The 17,718-nt window shown below is 45.7% G+C and overlaps 2 protein-coding genes across 6 annotated transcripts in view; one reads left to right on the forward strand and one right to left on the reverse strand.

Moving 5' to 3' along the window:
* DNTT (DNA nucleotidylexotransferase) overlaps positions 1-6,531 on the forward strand; it is a gene marked incomplete at its 5' end in the record, with an annotated part of 28,272 nt that extends 21,741 nt beyond the window's left edge. Inside the window, 3 exons of one of the 3 annotated variants that reach the window (XM_081157879.1) lie at positions 413-496; positions 2,370-2,460; positions 6,488-6,531. In XM_081157879.1, coding sequence (XP_081014005.1) covers positions 413-496; positions 2,370-2,456 — 171 coding nt within the window. In that variant the 3' untranslated portion in view covers positions 2,457-2,460; positions 6,488-6,531. Of the gene's footprint in view, positions 1-412; positions 497-2,369; positions 2,532-6,487 lie in introns of those variants that run through there. The other 2 variants (XM_081157878.1, XM_081157880.1) reach the window with 2 other exon arrangements.
* Positions 2,795-14,992, reverse strand: OPALIN (oligodendrocytic myelin paranodal and inner loop protein). Of its 3 annotated transcripts, XM_081157883.1 has the most exons (7): positions 14,791-14,992; positions 14,515-14,610; positions 11,824-11,859; positions 10,141-10,176; positions 8,566-8,688; positions 7,024-7,080; positions 2,795-5,501 (listed from the first exon to the last, which is right to left on the reverse strand). In XM_081157883.1, exons 2-7 carry the CDS (start codon positions 14,515-14,517, stop codon positions 5,328-5,330), a joined length of 429 nt encoding a protein of 142 aa, XP_081014009.1. In that variant the 5' UTR covers positions 14,518-14,610; positions 14,791-14,992; the 3' UTR covers positions 2,795-5,327. The 3 variants fall into 3 exon arrangements, with proteins under 3 accessions (XP_081014009.1, XP_081014008.1, XP_081014007.1); XM_081157882.1 differs by having other exon boundaries at positions 14,515-14,992; XM_081157881.1 differs by lacking the exons at positions 14,515-14,610; positions 14,791-14,992 and adding an exon at positions 12,436-13,353 and having other exon boundaries at positions 4,226-5,501.
* Between the last annotated feature and the right edge of the window lie 2,726 nt (positions 14,993-17,718).

A 17,718-nucleotide genomic window follows, 5' to 3' on the forward strand; every position in this document is an offset into this window, starting at 1 on the left:
ACCATCAGTTTTACAGAATCTCATATGAGAGGATGTTAGAGCCAAAGGTGACCTTCCTTAAGCTCTTCTTCCATCATCCTGTTTGACCAACCAAGATTCAGAGAGGCTGGGTGACTTGTCGAGAGATGTACAGCCAGATAGAGACAAAATCCAGGCTGGAATCTGCTCTCCTGATTCCCCATCCTCTTTTGAAATAGTGATATTCCAAATTAAAAAACAAACAAAAACAAACCCCAACAATTACTTAACCAGCATTCACCCTACACTAGATATTATTCTGAACAGAATCCATTTTGTGGAATGTTTAGTGTTGAGATCGATATTCCATTTTAGGGATTTAGATGTCTCGAAACCCATAATACTGAAGACATTCTAGACTTGATAGTAACCTATTTTATCTGCCCTTGTCCAGCAATTTGAGAGAGACCTCCGGCGCTACGCCACACACGAGCGGAAGATGATGCTAGATAACCACGCTCTGTATGACAAGACCAAGGTAGAGTTGTCTCCCTCAGATGGGCCACTTTGACCCTCACCCCCAAGGCTGGTCCCCTGAGCACTTCTCCTGAACTGATTTTAATGTCCAGTTTCAGTTTCCTTTGCCTGGAGTGTCCTGTTCCCACAGATCACAGCCAAGGGCTGCTGGAAAGACCCTGATGGGAGCACAGCCCCCCACCTGGCCCCGAATGCACCTCAGGGGTATTGGGCTCAAAGGTGATGAGCTTGTAGGGTCCCCAGAACCAGTCCAGCAGTGATATTAACTGAGTTTAGTATATCCTCGGTGTTTGCAGCAAGGAACTCCAAAGAAAACCAAGGATCCCCCAAATCACAAATACCACTCAAGTACTCCTCAGATATAGCGTTGTGAGTGACCACTTAGGTAATTAATGAGAACCTACTGCAAGGAGAGCAACAGAGCCTCCCTGAGACACTGCCGAGTGGTCAGTTAGGCTCACTCACCAGCCATGTTACTCATTTGGCATGCTAGCCTTGCAAAGGCCACAATTCAAAATCACGCATCAGCTAAATGAGAAATTACTGTGTCAATTATAAAGAGTTAAATATTCAACTGTTAATCCACAAGGGCCAAGGTCTACTGCTCTTACAGTGGTCAAGGACACTAAACTAAGCTCTGAGGGGAAAGGAGACATAAAATAACTAGAAGTAGTAGTCTTTGCCCTCTAGGAGCTTACAGTCTAAATAAGATGTATTTAGTTAGAGCTATCTCCATTACAAGTGTCAGAAACCCAATCAAAAATGGCATGGGCACAAGAGAGGAATCTGGCTTGTGTACTGCAGCATCCAGGTGGTATTGACTTCAGGTGTGGCTGCATCCAGGCGCTCAGGCAGGTTTCCCTCAGTGCTGGTCTCATTCTTAGGCAGGGTTTTCCCCTGAGTCCCATCCTTCCAGCTTAGCTGCTCCAACAGGGAAGAGCCTCTTTCTTAGTAGTTCCAGCAAGAGCCCGAGCTGATGCTCATTGGCCAGGCCTGGACCATGTGCCCACCCTGAACCCACTACTGTGGCTCTGATGGGCCAGGCTTGGATTATGTGCCCCTTTTTAGAGGTGAGATCAGCCCCACCTGACCCTCGTGGACTGAGAGTGGGTGTTGGGGAGGTTCCCAAAGAAAAATCAAGGTGCTCTTGTCAGAAGAGAGGGCTGTGGATGCTGGTGGGATGTTGAGCACGAGTGGAGGCAGATTCACATAACCCTACTTAGGAATACTTACAAATTGATGTATAATAAATAGTTCAACATAATCGAGTCTCTCCCATGTACCCCACTATGGGATAGAAGAGAAGTGGTGTCTGGTCTTAAAGAGAACACGGGGTGGGAGCCTGGTGGGGGTGAGGGCAGTGTGGAAGGCCAGGAGGAGAACCCAACGCATGTAAGTATCCAAATCTTGCTACTCTTCATTACCTATAGCAACAGTACTGAATTCTGGCTGCACATTAGAGTTGCCCAGAGCTTTTAAATAGATTGATGACCAGAACTCTTCTGAGATTCTGCCTTTGTTAGACTGGGCTATAGCTCAAGCTTCAATATTTTTTTTAACTTCTTCGGGTGGCTCTAATGAACAACTGTGGTTAAGAACTACAGATCCACAGGAAAAAGACCAAGTGCCTTTAGCTGAATATATAAGGCTGTCATAATTTCACCTTAATGTATTAAGTGTCATGTTTTGGGGTGGGAGAATATAAAAATTACGGAAGTCGGTTAAGATGACTTTTAATGCTCAGAAGCAGGGAATTCTGTTTTGTCAATAATTCATTTTGATAAGACAGTTTTACTAGTAAAACTTTCACTATGTTAGCACTGAGATGCTTAACAAAAATATCTGAATGCACCTATTTCTTGTTATGCTTTCAGAGGATATTTCTCAAAGCAGAAAGTGAAGAAGAAATTTTTGCACACCTGGGATTGGATTACATCGATCCATGGGAAAGAAATGCTTAGAAAAGTATGTTGACATTTTAAATTTTTTCAGGTTAAATAAATATGCTTCATATTCTAGTTAGCAATGCCTTAAGAAAGTTGGGGATTCCTAAGTCTTACTGAAATGCAGATTGCTGCTAGAATAAGTTGTTTTGGAAACATGACAAGGCACCGCCTGGTAATGGGTTATGCTCTAATAGGCCATTTGTATGACCATTGCTTAGAATTCACAATGCATTTTGCCATAGAAACAGTGTTGTAATTGGTGGCTCCTTTCCAGGGAAGCTCACCGAAGCCCACTTGCCCACAGTGTAGCTGAAATACTGTAAATTTCCAATAAAAACAGGAGGACACGAGATAGTGGAGTCTTCTTTTTTCGCTCAAATATTATAAAATACTTTTAAACAAAAATACAAAATGAGAGAATAAAGAGTTTAAGATTTATCTCGAGGGGAGAAACCGGTTTCATTTGATCAGACATTCCAAAGCGGGGATCGTGGAACAGGGAAGCCTGGAATGGCAGTGCCAGAGACAAATGGCCGGTGAGCACAACAGGGAGAGGACTGCCACCTACAGCGAAAGGTGGACATTACAGGCTTAGGCACAGGAGACAGCCACGTGGGCCCGAAGCCCAGAGGGATCCCAGTTGGTTTGAAATAATGGGAGGATTTGGATCCACACCGTTTTTTTGCTCTAGAATGGAATTTTATCAATTAAAGTGGTGACTAGTTGGTGGAATCCGGACGTCCTCAGTGCCTCCTGCTTTGGGGGCAGCTGCCCTCTGGTGGTGACCAGAAGAACCTTTGGAGGCAAGTACAACGTGATCATGGCACGTGATCATGGCAGATGGAGTAAGAAGCCCACGAATACTGAGCAGGGCCTTCGAGACCTTCTAGTCCATCCCTTTGGTTCTACAGATGACAAACCAAGGTCTAAAGAGAGGCGCCGACCTGCCCAGCATCACACAGTTAATGCCAGAGCTGGTTGGGCAGAGAATGTGAACACGGCTGAGCCTAGAGGGAAAGCACTTCGATGAAAGCTTTTCTGATAGTGTTTCCTTGAGTGGATAGGAGACTCCACGTTCATTTATGTGGAAAGACATCTCCAGAAAACCCAGTTGCCTTTAGCCTTTCCATTATGTCCCTCATATTGTCATAGGACCTGGCAGTTCATTTGACATATGAGGGAAACCATGCGTATTTGTTAAATTAGCTCGTGCGTTAATCAATAAATCTCACTAGAATGGTGGGAGTGCACAGACTGTATGAATAGCCAGTGCTTCAAAAGTTATTCATTGATGGGTTTTTTTGTTTTTAATTCGCATTATAGTGTTGCAGTGATAAATGCCAGAAAGAAAACTATACAAAACTATTATTTATTGGCAGGATGCAAGAAAAATAAGTCTCTCCACCTGCAAAGCCAAGAGCTGAGAAAGACCTCAGAGGCAGAAGGAGAGGACTTAGTTTGCAGGATTTGGGCAAATAAAAGTAGAATGTTTGAACTGGGAAGATGTAACCCTCCAGGCCAATCCAAACACCAGACGGTACATGAAAAAGTGAGACCGAGACGGATTGTGCGACTGACCCCAGGCCATCCGTAAGCTGGCAGTGGGCTGGGGAGCTGCAGCTTCGGACTTCCCGTCTCAGCGTGTTCCTCACAAGATGGGCTGCCCTCTGTCTAGCAGAGAGGGTGCCAGCACCCTCAAGGTTATCCTTGAGATAACCTTGGTTCCAACCCCAGGGCCAATGTCATGTACTTTAATGTAGGCAAAGAAAAACCAAAGGCGTGCTCTAGGTCCCTCAGAATGACACTTTCACTTTTCACTTTATTCCACAATAAGTTTTTGTCCATTGTAGCAGAGAAAAATGACAAAAGTACTGAACCTTGCTAGTTTGGTAGAAACAATTTGAACTAAAAATTCTAAGCAATGGATTGTAAGTGGGATTAAAATAAATGGCCCAAAGTATACGTCACACCTCATTTGATAGACAAAATGGCCAGATCTGCTTGTCAAGGTGACCGGACCCAGGGGACTTAGAGTAAAACTGAATTTCACAAGAGGCTTTGCAAAGCACAGGATAGCATTTGGCAGTGACTGGGTTTGTAGAACTTGTCCTTGGTTATCTGAAGAAGGCGAGTGTGCTTCTGAGCAATCAGGGGCCCTGTGTGAGGAAGGAATGTTTCCACGGCCAATCAAGGTGGTTCATGGAGCTGGTGGGTGGACTCTGAGGTCTCCTGGACCCAAGCTCTCCCATCAGGAGAGCCAGCCTCCTCCTGAGCAATGGTCGTGCAGGGGGGAGGTAAGGGGGTGGGCCAGGATTCCTGGAAGCTTCCTCACAGAAGTGATGGCGAAGGCCTGGCCCGAGCTGGCTGACACTGTCCATGGCTTCCCTCACATGGCAGGCACATTGCTACTTGCCCCACCCCACTGGCCTGGTGTTCACGTCCTGAGTCCTCTGGATCTCTCTTCTTGACAATGAGCTTTTCCCCATGATAGTCCAAGGACTTGGGCTTTTCTCTCTACTCCCACAAAATGGATATAGCCTCATATCTAATAACCATTTGAAGCACTATTTACCCTACACACACACACACACACACACACGCGCGCGCGCCAGTTCCCACTGGGGTCAAGAACAGGACCCAAGGGCTCCTTCTGGATGCACAGTGACCTCACTTGGTGCTTCACTGCTTATTAAACCACAAGATCTGAGAGCCGGAATGAATCTTGTCAGATCTGTCCCCTAAAGAGACAAATCAATCCAAGATTCTCTAGATCTGTTGATGAAATTTGGATTGGTTAAGAAGCAGCTTAGCCTCTCTCCTCACTCCAAGCACAGATCCCTAGGTTTCCAGCTCTGTTCCAGCTCCAGTTCTGCTCTCTGAGCTGCATCATTCCAGGCTCAGTCTGGGCACAAGCCACCACAATCCCCTCCTTCTCTCCGTTTCTACGGCAGGACTGTAAGTGTCGTGCATGGGCTCCTCACTTCCTGCTACAGTCTTCACGTATATGTGAGCTTCTTCTGCTCCCATCATATTCTCACGTGTGGGTGCTCTCCTAGGATTCTTGAGAAAACAAACAGGTTTTTTAAAAATACAGCAAAGACTTCTGCTTCTGGCCAAGTTGGAGTAACAACAATCAAATTTACCCTCCCACCAACAACAACCAAAATTCAGACAAACCATCTAAAACAAGTTTTCAAGACTCTAGACATCAGGCAAGGAAGGACAATGATTGGGACACAGAAAAGAAACTGCCCGAGCTTGCTGCCTTGGGCGGGTTTTCAGGCCATTCAACATTCTCTTGCTTAATGTTAGCATGCTATCTGTTTTTCTATTCTTTTACTTTTAATCTATTAGTGTCTTTATATTTAAAGTGAGTTTTAGTAGATAATATACAGTTGTATCTTGCTTTTATATCCAATCTAAATATCTCTGCCTTTTAATTGAGGTATTTATACCAACTACATTTAATGAGATATTGATGTGGTTAGATTTGAATCTACTATCTTGCTATTTGTTTTCTAGTCCATGTGTTCACTGTTACTTTTTAATTTTTTTTTCTGCCTTCTCCCATATAGATTTTAGAAGCACCTTATTAAGTTCCATAGAAAAAAATCTGTTGCAATTTATATATTGGAATTACATTTATTATGTAGACCAACTTTAGCTCATTTGACATCTTTATGCTATTGAATTTTCCTATCCAGGAGCATGATATATAATTCCCATTATGCAGGTCTTATTTAATATCTTTTACTAAAGTTTTATTTTTCCCCATAAAGGGATTATATGTTTTTGTTAGATTTATTCCTCAGGGTTCTCTCTCTCTCTCTCTCTATATATATATATATACTTATGGCCACTACAAAATTGTATTTTTAAAAATTACTTTTTCTAATTGATTGTTATTGATTTTTAGAAATGCAAATGACATGTATACTGATTTTGTACCCAGTAAGCTTGTTAGAACTGCCTGATAATTCTAACAATTTATCTGTAGGTAATCCTATCATCTGAAAATAATGAAAGTTTTGTTTCTTCCTCTTCAGCTTTATGCTTCCTATTTCTTTTTCTTACCCTATTGCAGTGACTAGGACCTAATGTACAATACGGAACAGAAATGGTAATAGTGGGCATCCTTGGTTTATTTCTGATCTTAAAGAGAATTCATTAAAAATTTACCTTTAGGTCTGATGTTTGATTTAATTTTTTAAAAAAGATATCTCTGTTCAATTTAAGAAAGTTCAGATTCTATTTTTAGTTTGCTAAGAGTTTTCACACCACAAATGGCTGTTAAATTTTCTGAAGTCTCTTTCCCTATTGAGATGGTCACATGATTTTTCCCTTTTAATTTTTCAGTAAAATAAATTATATTAAATTGATTTTCTAATATTAAATCAAGCTTGAATTCCTGTCCAGCCAATAAAGGTACTGAGAACCTCCTCTATTTGAGTTTCACTTGGTCATCTCTTCTCCACATGTGCTCACACCGTACTCCTGTAATGAAAAAAGCTTTAAAATCCTTGTTTCACTAGGTTTGTTTACTGTGTGATGATACAGAGTGACTGCAACCAAGAGTTCTTACCTCAGCTATCTTGGGATTGTCATCAATTTCTGAAATTTCATATGGCCTCTCACTTTCCTAAGTTGGAAGGAAGGAAGGAAGGAGAGAAGGAAGGAGGGAAGGAGGGAAGGAAAGAGGGAGGGAGGGAGGGAGGGAGGGAGGGAAGGAAGGAAGGAAGGAAGGAAGGAAGGAAGGAAGGAAGGAAGGAAGGAAGGAAGAATAAATCACATCATTTGCCCATGACTGTGATTAAAATCAGTGGTGCTTAAACTTAGGTGCACTTTACAATCACCAGAGAACTTTGAAAACAAAACAATAAACAAATAGATAATAACTCTCTCCTCCCAAAACATAAATAAGAAATTCCATTTTGAGTTACTTCAAAAATAATCCAGGGTTGACAGTGTGGAGAAATGGGTGGGAGTAGAGATGAAATACAATTGGCCATGAATTGATAATTAGGTTTATCACATTATTCTTTCTACTTCAGTATGTTTAAAATTATCCATAATAATAAAAAAAGTTGTGTTTTTTAAAGACCAATGCTGCTGGTCTGATACTGTTTTAACTGGTTTTGGTGACTGATACTTTTGTAGCCTCCTAGATGATTTTAAAAATGCACTGGAGGTTGAGAAACTACTACTTAAATAAATAATATCAGCAACCACAATATTTCTTAATGGGTAAAGTTTACAGCTTGTCAACACATCTTTACATCCATGATCTCATTTCATCCTTGCAAATTTGCCTACCTCTTAAAATAGGTAGGATAGTTTTTATGACTCCTACTAAGTTGAACTAATCAAGGCACAGAAAAGGTGAAGTCACTAGTCGGGGATCACGTCAATGATAAAGTGACAGAGCCAGGGTTGAAGCCTCGATTTTCTATTTCCCTGTGAGTGCTTACTGCTGTGAGAACACCAGGAATGGTCACAGAGGATGGAATCAGAACCCAGAGTCCACACGACACGGTTGTATCACGACACGGTTGTTTCACAACCCTGGGACCTGGCTGGATGTGGGCTGGGTGGCCTTCGCTTCTGAGCGCGGTCCCCAGGGCCATCTGGCATTCGGAAGGGGTGGGGACGGTAGATTCCCTTGTGACTGACATGTGTTCAGATGTGGAAAAGGCAAACAGAGCGACATACTCGGGACATACACCTGCCACAGACGCCTCAGCACCTGTTTGTCTCCCATCCTTCCTTAGATGACTTCCATCCTCTTTATGAAGCTTGTGCCCTTCTGTTTCTCAACTTTAGAAAACCCATCCACTGTACACACATGTGTTTACCATGGCAACAAACGTCCCTCTTCATTGCCACATTTTGCCACCCCCAAGTACCACCCTTGTGGCCACGGATTCCTCAGGTGAGCTGAGGTTGTAGGACAAACCAGCTCTGCCTCAAGCATAATGTCATGAGCCTGAGAAATCGAGGTGCAGGAACGTCCACCGTCTTGTCCTCAGAACATAGACACAAGTCCAGGTACACTTCACCCAAAAGCCAGTTCGCTGAAATACCGATCCCTGCCAACGCCTCCAGACCCAAGGAAGCTGCTAATCACCTCAGTGGACTCACTGCTGCTGCTGCTTCTTCGGTGAATCAGAGTAAACAGTAAAGCTACCAGCAGGGCGGTGGCCACCAGGGACGGGATGCCCGCAGCTAATCCAAGGGAGGGCCCGCAGTCCTGACAGAGAGAAACGCAGGGTCAGACTCTCAGGAATAAAGGAAATATTCAACTAATTAAAAATAAAAGAGCCCTGGCCAGCGTGGCTCAGTTGGTTGAGAGTCATCCCACGCGCCTAGAGGTCTCCGGTTTGATTCTCCATCAGGGCACATGCCTGGGTTGTGGGCTTGATCCCCAGTAGGGGGCGTGCAGGAGGCAGCTTATCCATGTTTCTCTCTCATCGATGCTTCTCTCTCTCTCTTCCTCTCCCCTCCTCTCTCTCTAAAATCAATAAAAACATATTTAAAAATAATAGTAATTAAAAAAAAAAAACCTTCAGGGACCCTAAGTGTCATACAAAATCAAAAAGATAACGAAATATTCTGAAAAAATGTTTGCAATGTACATTGCAAATGACTCATTTTCATAGGACTTAATTTACATAGTTTAAGCTGATTAGAAAAAGGCAATAATCCAGTAGGAAAACGGGCAAAGAATATGAACAGGACATTCCTAGGAACAGAAATACAAATGTGTCATCAACATTGGAAAAGCTGAGACCTGATTCAAAGCAACAATTAGATACCATTTTTACCTATCGGTTTGGCAAAAAGGGGGAGATTTTATTATAGCCCACACCATTTGATGTGAATTTTTAAAATTTGTTTACACTAAATGCATTAACCAATTAATTTTCAAATTCCCACTTCGTTTTGATCGGAGTGGAAATAGCCACGTAAGTTTTCAGATTTGCAGAGTATCAAGAAATATCAAAGATAATCTGCAGAATCCATATAAATGTGCAGTTCTCATATATAACATAAATTCAGAAAAGTATATAAATCATAAACATATAGCTTGATGACTTTCACAGGACTAACCTGCCCAAGTAACCGGCACCCGGATGAGAAAACAGAACATTGCCAGCACCCCAGAAGCCCCCTCATGCTCCCTTCTAGTCACCCCGTGTGTAACAACTACTCTGAAATCTATCACCATACATTAGATTTGTCTGTTTTTCAACGTCCTCTAGATGCAGGTAGAAAGTATGTACAGTAAGTTCTCACTTAACATTGTAGGGAGGTTCTTGGAAGGTGGTGAAACAATGTAAAATGAAACCAGTTTCATCACGGGCTGGTTAACAGAAACAAGAGTTACGTTCCTACAGCACCTCGCCAATGTGACAAGGAAACAACGCTGAACAAAACGTCCTTCCAGGGCCTTCCACACTCTCTCGTGTCCAGCTCCTTTCGTTCAACACACTGTGACATCCACCTGGGACTCTCACGCCCCCCCAATTCTGAGCTGAGTTGGTCATAAGAATAATAGTTGAGCCAGATTTCGTGGTTGGCAATGGTTCACACATCAAATTTATCTACCCCTCAAAACAAATGCCCAAGGGGGGTACAGCATTATTATCCCCATTTTATAAGCGACCAAACTAATGCTCTGAATTTTGAGTATCACACTTACCGCTTCTTTCCCACCTGTAACAACTGGAGAGGAAGTCTGTGTGGAAAAGAACATAGATCTTTAAAAAAAATCTGTGGGGTGAATATTATACAAGATGGTCTGTAAAAGGTGAAGCTATAGTGCCGAAGGTTCACCCCTTTGCTAAAGTTCTATTAAAACAATAAACGACAGTGACTCCAAACAGAACCTAACTCGATTGCTTCCCAGGTAGAATAAATGAGAATCTTCTACAAGGGGAGAGAATTCAGAAATTCAGGTGAGGTCTTTGTTATTTACCCCATGGATCTGCCATAACACCTTTTACAACTCAAAAAGGCTTTTCTCCCTTCCCTGGTCCCCACATCCTTCCCAGTAAGCTTTGGGCTTACCTGTCCCCCTTGCTAGCGGGAAAATGATAAAGACTGGTGGAAGCTAGTTAAGGATCTTATTTCTAGGAGTCCCTGTTGCTTGTTTGCAAACAAGCGCTGAAGCAAATGGCTTGGGGGGGGGTCTGTCTAGTTGCTTCCTTCTCACTACAGATGACTTTTTCTGCCCTCGTGAACACCTGCTAGTCGTACCAGCTGATGCTTGCGGGGTGCTCACTATGTGGCAGGCTGTTCACTGTTTCTGTCTCTGCTCACTTATTCCTCACAGTAGCCAGGGAAGCAGGACTAGGATGATCCCCATTTTACAGATGACAAGAGTGAGACACAGAGAAGTGAAGTAACCTGTGCGAGGTCACACATTCCTAGGGGACAGATGCCGAGTGGTCTGGCCCCAGGTCCAAGCTCTTAACCACTGTGTTACCAAATGCCACATCCCAATTCAGTTTTTGTACTTGACAGCCCAGTATGGCCCAACAAGGACAAACTTGCCTCTGTGGCCCTGTTTCTAACTCCTTGCAGAGGCTCTGATGTGCCAGGTATCCACCCCTCCACCCCTTCCCAGGGCACTGGCACTCAGCTGCACCAAAGGGGAGGGTCATATGGCAGAGACATGACTGCCAGGTAGGGTGACCAGAGAGGTTGCTAGGTTGTGGCACAGCCAGAGTGACAACCAGATAGTCCCAGGCAGATCAGGATGGTGGGTCACCTACATAGGTTTAAAGGGAGAAGGGGACAGTTCTCAGATAAACGGGCAGTTAACCAAGAAGGCCCTCCAAATGGTGACGACAGCATCGTAAGAACACCCCCCCTCACCTCCACCGCCCCCAGCAACATCCTCCTGCTTATCTGAGTTAATGTCAGAGGGTGGCCACGCCAGGATAAGACAGAACCGGGGTCTCTATAGACCTGTGGAGTCTAAGCAGCATGGGGGGAAAGTTCTGGCAGTGACCATATTAAAGGGTTTGACAGTTGAGGAGAGGGAGGGGGAATTTGTCTGCCAACGGCCAGCAGAGGCCGAAACAGGGAGCCAAGCAAGTCAGGGAGGCTCAGAAGGCAGGTGCCCCAGCAGGAGGGCTCAGCAGGTGCTAGGGGCCTCGGGGCTGTCTTGTCACTCATGCTGCCCTCCTGGTGGCCCTCGCTCTTTTCCTTTTCAAGCTGTGTATTTATAATTTTCAGCCTTGAACACATTTCTCTAGCATCCCCCAGTTCCTCACACGGGCCTTTGAAGACCTGTGTGCCCGAGGCATATGGGCCGGTGCTCTGGAGGCCTTGGGAGGCTCCACAGTGACATCGGTGAATGGGGACTCGGTGGACTTACCGTGTTCGCTGGCAATGTGAAGTTCAGTGAAAAACTCTGCAACAGAGAAGGAAACACTAAAGCTCCCAGGAATGGTCAAGCTCCCGACCTCTCCACCAAACGTCACTACCCTGCGGGTTCAAGAGCACTCACTGATCCCACAGTCTCAGTTAGCCCATGTCCTCTCCCAATCTTGCCCCAAAAAGAGGGCAGGGGAGCAGGGAAGTTTGAAGTCCCGGTTCCTCCCCCTGCATCAAGTCAGTCTCGCCAAGGCTGGCCTGCAGGGTTATTGCCTGAGGAACCCCAATCCGCAGGGGCAGTAAAAAAATTATGAGAAATTCAGCAAAGTGCTAAAAATGGTCCCCAGCCCCCGAATTCTTTTCAGGGAGGGAACTGTGTGAATGAAGCACTTGGTACTTTTTGCTTGGGTTAAGAAGTAAGACCCCTAAGGGACCTGCTCTAAAAAAGGCCCGCTCCTTAAACCCCTTCCAGAGGACAAGTCTGTGAAGGACAAGGCTTCCGTTTTTGCAGAGTCCAAGGCAGAAGTTCTGGGCTGCAGAGGAGCTGGTCAGGACGACAGAAGAGAAGCTAACCCTACCCTCCCCCCACCCCCCTCCCCAGCACCAGCCTCACCTGTCCCCCTAATATGGAGTTAACCCTGTGGGTTAAACGGGGCACCAAATTGTTGGCGCGCCTGGGTGCCCACTTATCTGGGCCAGGCCCTGCCAAGGGTGTGCCTTCCTCTCCCAGCTTCATCTTCTGTCTCCGTAGTTTGGGCTCGTCAATGCCAGTCTTTCCAGGCTACTCTTTACCGAGACCAAGAGAGACATTATTCTAGGACATCGGAGCAGGAGGGACATCTGGGCCACCACAAGTCAGGGACTTCTTGCCCAAGGGGCCTACCCACTGCCCTTGGCTGTTAACCGCACCAAGCCCACAGATGCTGCCAGGCCACTTGCTGGGCACTGCACGGACACAGCTGCCCAGAGCCTTATCTCATCGGTGAGTGCTGGGCACTGACGTCAGCAGGCCTGGGACAAAGCTTCCTTTGGGGGACAGCAGACGGGAGGAGCAGCAACAAGCGGGCCATTGCGTGTGCTGTTTATCAATATTTGGATGACGAAGGTTTTGGCCAGCTTCAGAAAGACAGTCGTGTTTTGTAGAAACACACTGCAGTGCTCTCATGGAGAGAAAAACACCACGTAAAGTTGGGCGGAGAGGAATCTGACGCAGTGTTCTTTAGAGAGGCAGCTGGGTGGGGTGAGGCAACGCTGGGTCTGGAGTCACCTCATCGGGATCTGAGTCCAGACTCAGCCTCTCAGTAGCTGTGTGGCCTTGGAAAAGCGACTCAGACTCTCTGGTCTCCATTTCTTCACAACAGATCTATTCTCCCAGGCTCAGGTTTTCCATCCTCAGAATGGGGATACGATTAACTTGCCCTGCCCATCTCACAGGATAAGTCCCAAGGAAGTAACATCTGGGGCAGCTCCATGCAAACTGTGGGACACTCTGGGTGTGTGAGGTCCACATGGTGCCATATTCGTCATGACCCTGCACAGAGCACGGCACAGGGAGGACACTTGGGAAGTTCTTTTTGGATGGAATCACATACATGCATCAGCAATATTCAAAGTACTGGAATTAGGTACATTACACTTGTGGGCAGAATACACTTATTGTTAGCAAAGCACAGCATGACATCCACATGATGGTCCTGAAGGCTCTTTGGGATCTCAGCGGCCGAGCGGCACTTGTCATAAGTTTGCCGTTCGTAAGGAGAAGGGGAAGAGTGGGAGAATCACCCCCCGGTACTGGGTGTGCTGGGTGTCGGACGCTGAGCTCACCACCTCCCCGTGAAAGGTGTGCTCTCATCCCTACATCACGGGCGAGGGGACTGAGACCAGGAGGGGCTGCTGAAAGTCACCAGCTGGTAAGTGGGGGGTTGGACGGTAGATCCTCCCAACTCCGAAGCCTGAATTCCACTCCTTTTAACAATCCCTTTAATAAAGAATCACTGAAGCCTCTTCGGTTTCCCCTCCAGCTTAGCAAACTTCATTTGTTTGAGTCACAACCAAATATATATCACAAGTCAATAAAAAATGGAGGGAAGTTTGATGCAACGTATGAATATCTATGTTGCTGATCAGGCAGCAGAAGGTAGACTGGACAATATGGGATAAAGGCGACCGGACCCATTGCTTCAACTGAAAAATTAATTCAGCTGAAACATCTACTTTGTACCCTTGCTGAATGTGGGGTATTACAAATAAAACTGAAATATTAAAATAAAAGATGACATATCTTGGATGAGAGGGTGAGAAGAGATAAACCAAAGAACTTATATACTTATATGCATAACCCATGGACACAGACAATATGGTGAACACCTGGGGGGGTGGGGGGGTAGGGGTTGGGCAGAGGAAGGTAAAGGGGGAGAAATGGGGGACATCTGTAATACTGTCAACAATAAAAAATATTAAAAAAAAATAAAATAAAAGATGAGATCAGCAAATATTTGATGAGAACTTTACAAAAATGATTAATTAGTATTTTGCACATAGGAAAATAATTTAAAACCAAGCCCCTTGACTTTACTGTACCAAGGAAACAAGTATATTAGAATTAGAGATGTGAGCGTTAAAAGCCTGGGAATTGTTTTTATACAGAAAGAAGGAAGGTTATGCTGAGAAAAAGATGCTAGCTGTCACTTACCATTTCGACAGCCTCCCAGAACCTTCTCCAAACACTGTCCAGGCTCCTTTCTCTCCGGAGTTATTGGCTGTGTCTCACATTTGTAGAGACATCCAGCTGGGAGAGCAAGGGTGACAGGGCAAGAGGTGGCTCCAAGAGAGCCCTGGCCAAGCCATTTATGGTCAGGGGAGTAGCCAAGTCCTCAGCCCAGCCCTCAGGGAAGATGGTCTCCTGATCCATAGCTACTGTGTACGGCTGGGCTCACCCACCCTCTTTGCCTTTTTTTCCTCTCCTTACTTTTCGGGTCCCTTCCCCGGTTACACCTCCAACTCAGCAAAGAGGCCACAGCTAGCCGGAGAGCTCGGCGGCTCCTGCAGTTGGATCGTCTTTAGAAACAATGGGTCCCACAGGCTGAGGGTGGCCCAGCTGCCAGGCATCGGCGTCCCAGCAGTGATGGAGGCCACACAATACCAGCATCACTGCGGACGCCGCCTGGGAGACAGGGGCTGGGACCTGCTGTGTATTTAAGGCAGGACTGTGGCTGTCACAGTGAACACACTCCCTATTAATGAGCTGCCTGGGGGTGAGTGCGGCCTCACCCCTTTCTGTTCTCACACTTTGAGTGGAGACCCTCCTAGAGCTGGAGGAGACTGTTGACATGGGGCCGCTTTTTATTTCTTATGAGTTCTGTTAGGAGTTTGCTTCTTTAAAATGGGGAAGGAGTTGGAGTCCCAAGCCAACAAAACAGCAGAATTAAGACCAATAAGTCTGACCATTTAAATGAGTGCATTTCTTCATTTATTTAACAAATCTTTTTGGCACCTCCTATCTGCGGAGTGTTATCCTGGGCACCACTCGCCGAATTGGTGATGAAGACAAATGAGGCCCCAGCTCCTAGGGAATGTTTGTTCCAGCGAGGGCAGGAATCGCTGTGGAGGAGCCAACAGGGTGGGCGGGAAGGGTGAGCGGAGTGACCCAGAAGCAGTTGCTTTAGATGTCCCGAGAGATGACATTTAAATTGCATGGGAAAGATGAGAAGGCCCCAGGCAGAGGGAACAGCAAAGGCAAAGCCCTGGGGCTGAAGCAGGCCTGGTGCCCTCACATACCTGAGGCGCCCCTGTACCTGGAGCGACAGAAACCAGGGAGTAACCTGGAAGGAGTTAAAGACAGAGTGAGTTAGGGACCTACCTATGGTGTGAGCAGGGCAGGGCAGGTAAATTTCTACTGTAGACAACGGGAAGCCTTTCGAGTGTTTTAAGTGGGAAGGGAGCCTGAGCTAATTGATGTTAACGAAGATCACCTGGCCTCTCTGTGGCGCCCAGATTACAGGGGACAAGAGTATTAACCCAGACACTGGTTCACAGAGTCCAAGTGGGCGACAATGACGGCCGCCCTGGGTTGGGGCAGGGGGAAAAGAGAGCTGTCTATGGGTCTGTGACTGATTGTGGAGGCAGAGGCCATGATATTTGATGATGCGGGGCAGGGAATGTGGGGCAGGGGAGGGGAGAGAGGATTAGGGAAAGAGCAGAATGGAGCAGACTCCTGGGTTTGGAGCTTCACTAACAGAGGGGATGGAAGCCACATTTGTTTAGTCGGGTTAATACTGGAAAAACAGATATGGGGTGTGGATCCAGGCAGTGGGCTACGGACCTGAACAAGACCAACGTGGTCTCTGCCTCACGGGGTTTCCAGTTCCCAAGACAATGCCTAAACTGAATCTATTGGTACGTGCCCATCATGGAGACAGTCCAGGGAGGTCTGTATGGAAAGTCTTAGCTGCCCTTCTGGAGGCTGTGTGATCTTAGACAAGGGAAGTAACTCCTTCCAGCCTCTGTCCCAAGCTATGAAATGGGGATGATACTTCTGACAATGACTGGACTACTTAAATCAGCACAACTGGTATAAAGTATGCTTCTAACTTTGCTTGGTGGGCATAGAATCACACCTGGACTAGATAATTGGACAAGGAACTCCAGTTCATGGTTCCAGCCCCCTCTGGCTATGCTCTCTGTGGATGGGCAAGGCCAGTGATTTCCTTTTTGACTTTTTGTTTGCTGTGCATCCATTGACCACCAACTCTTCCTCCAATGGACATGTTAGTCCTTTAAAAGAATTACTAAGACCTCTCTAGTCCATGGTGTCCTGGCCTAAGTGTCTGAGTCAGTCATGATCCCCAGTCACAAGCATCAAAACAGATTTTGATTAATTTAAGAAGAAGGGGATTTATTGGTTGGGTGCAGTGGGGCTCGCAGAAAGAAGAGGGGGCCGGGGAACCAGGCTCTGGAAAGACAGAGTGAGGTTGCTCCTGAGGCTTCAGCAGCAGGAACTCCTAGACAGTCCTCTCGGGATATCCTCCCAGGAAAAATGAGCTCCAAAATACCTCAGCCCCTTTTCCCCTTGATCAAGACTCCAATTCCAGGAAGAGGATATTATGGTCTGGCATGGGGCATGTGCCCAAACAGGATCTGCCGCCTGGCTGACAATCTGCCCAATGTGGGTTCCTCCAATACAAGAAGAGATGGTTTTGCAAGAGGAACTTGGCACCATCTCCCAAAGAAGGGGGCATGGGTGAAGTGCATGGGCTTTCCTCCTCTGGAAGTATTAGGCCTGAGAATTATTTTCTGAGAAGTTGCAGAAGGAATGCCCTTAGTGGGTGAGAGGTTAGGGCCACCAACTCTGAGATTCTCTGATTATTTGTATTTTGCCACCATTTAAATTTGCACAAGCCAGATCACACTGATGACTTGCCTGGCAACTGGTCAGTTTAAAAAGCCTGTCCATTCTAAGGCCACAAGATAGGTGACCTTATTCTAATTGTTAAAAATCTTTATCTAAAATGTCAGTAAGGAAATAGTGATGAAGTAAAATGTTGAAACATAGGAATCAGCAATGCTCCAGGTAGCAACTGGTCCATCAGCCCAGCCAACACCTGACTGATGATGACATGGAAGAGCTACCAGATACCAGAAATCAACATGTACGAGCAAGAAATAAGCTTTTCTTATGTAAAGCCCCTGTCACCCAGGGGTTGTTTTATTGCAGCATAAGCTACCTTTCCCTGACTGATTCATCAAGCAGTCATACCCTTGCACCATTGGGGCTCATCCTTTACGTACTGGTGACTACAAAAGGCAGAAAAGTCATAAAGCCTTGACACTCTACATATAGCATAAAACAGTAGCATGTGTTAAATAGTTTGGCACTAATTCTGAGTGTTTTTATAAA

Source organism: Miniopterus schreibersii, assembly GCF_964146895.1.
Source record: "Miniopterus schreibersii genome assembly, chromosome: 14".
NCBI classification, from domain to species: Eukaryota; Metazoa; Chordata; class Mammalia; order Chiroptera; family Miniopteridae; genus Miniopterus; species Miniopterus schreibersii.

Excerpts from the sequence above, each read along its gene's own strand:
- OPALIN (XM_081157881.1), bottom strand. The coding sequence starts at position 12,558 with ATGAAGCTGGGAGAGGAAGGCACACCCTTGGCAGGGCCTGGCCCAGAT. Across the intron at positions 10,177-11,823 it reads TCACATTGCCAGCGAACACG|ACTTCCTCTCCAGTTGTTAC; the intron begins GTAAGTCCACCG and ends TTTTCCACACAG. Across the intron at positions 8,689-10,140 it reads TTACAGGTGGGAAAGAAGCG|GACTGCGGGCCCTCCCTTGG; the intron begins GTAAGTGTGATA and ends TCTCTCTGTCAG.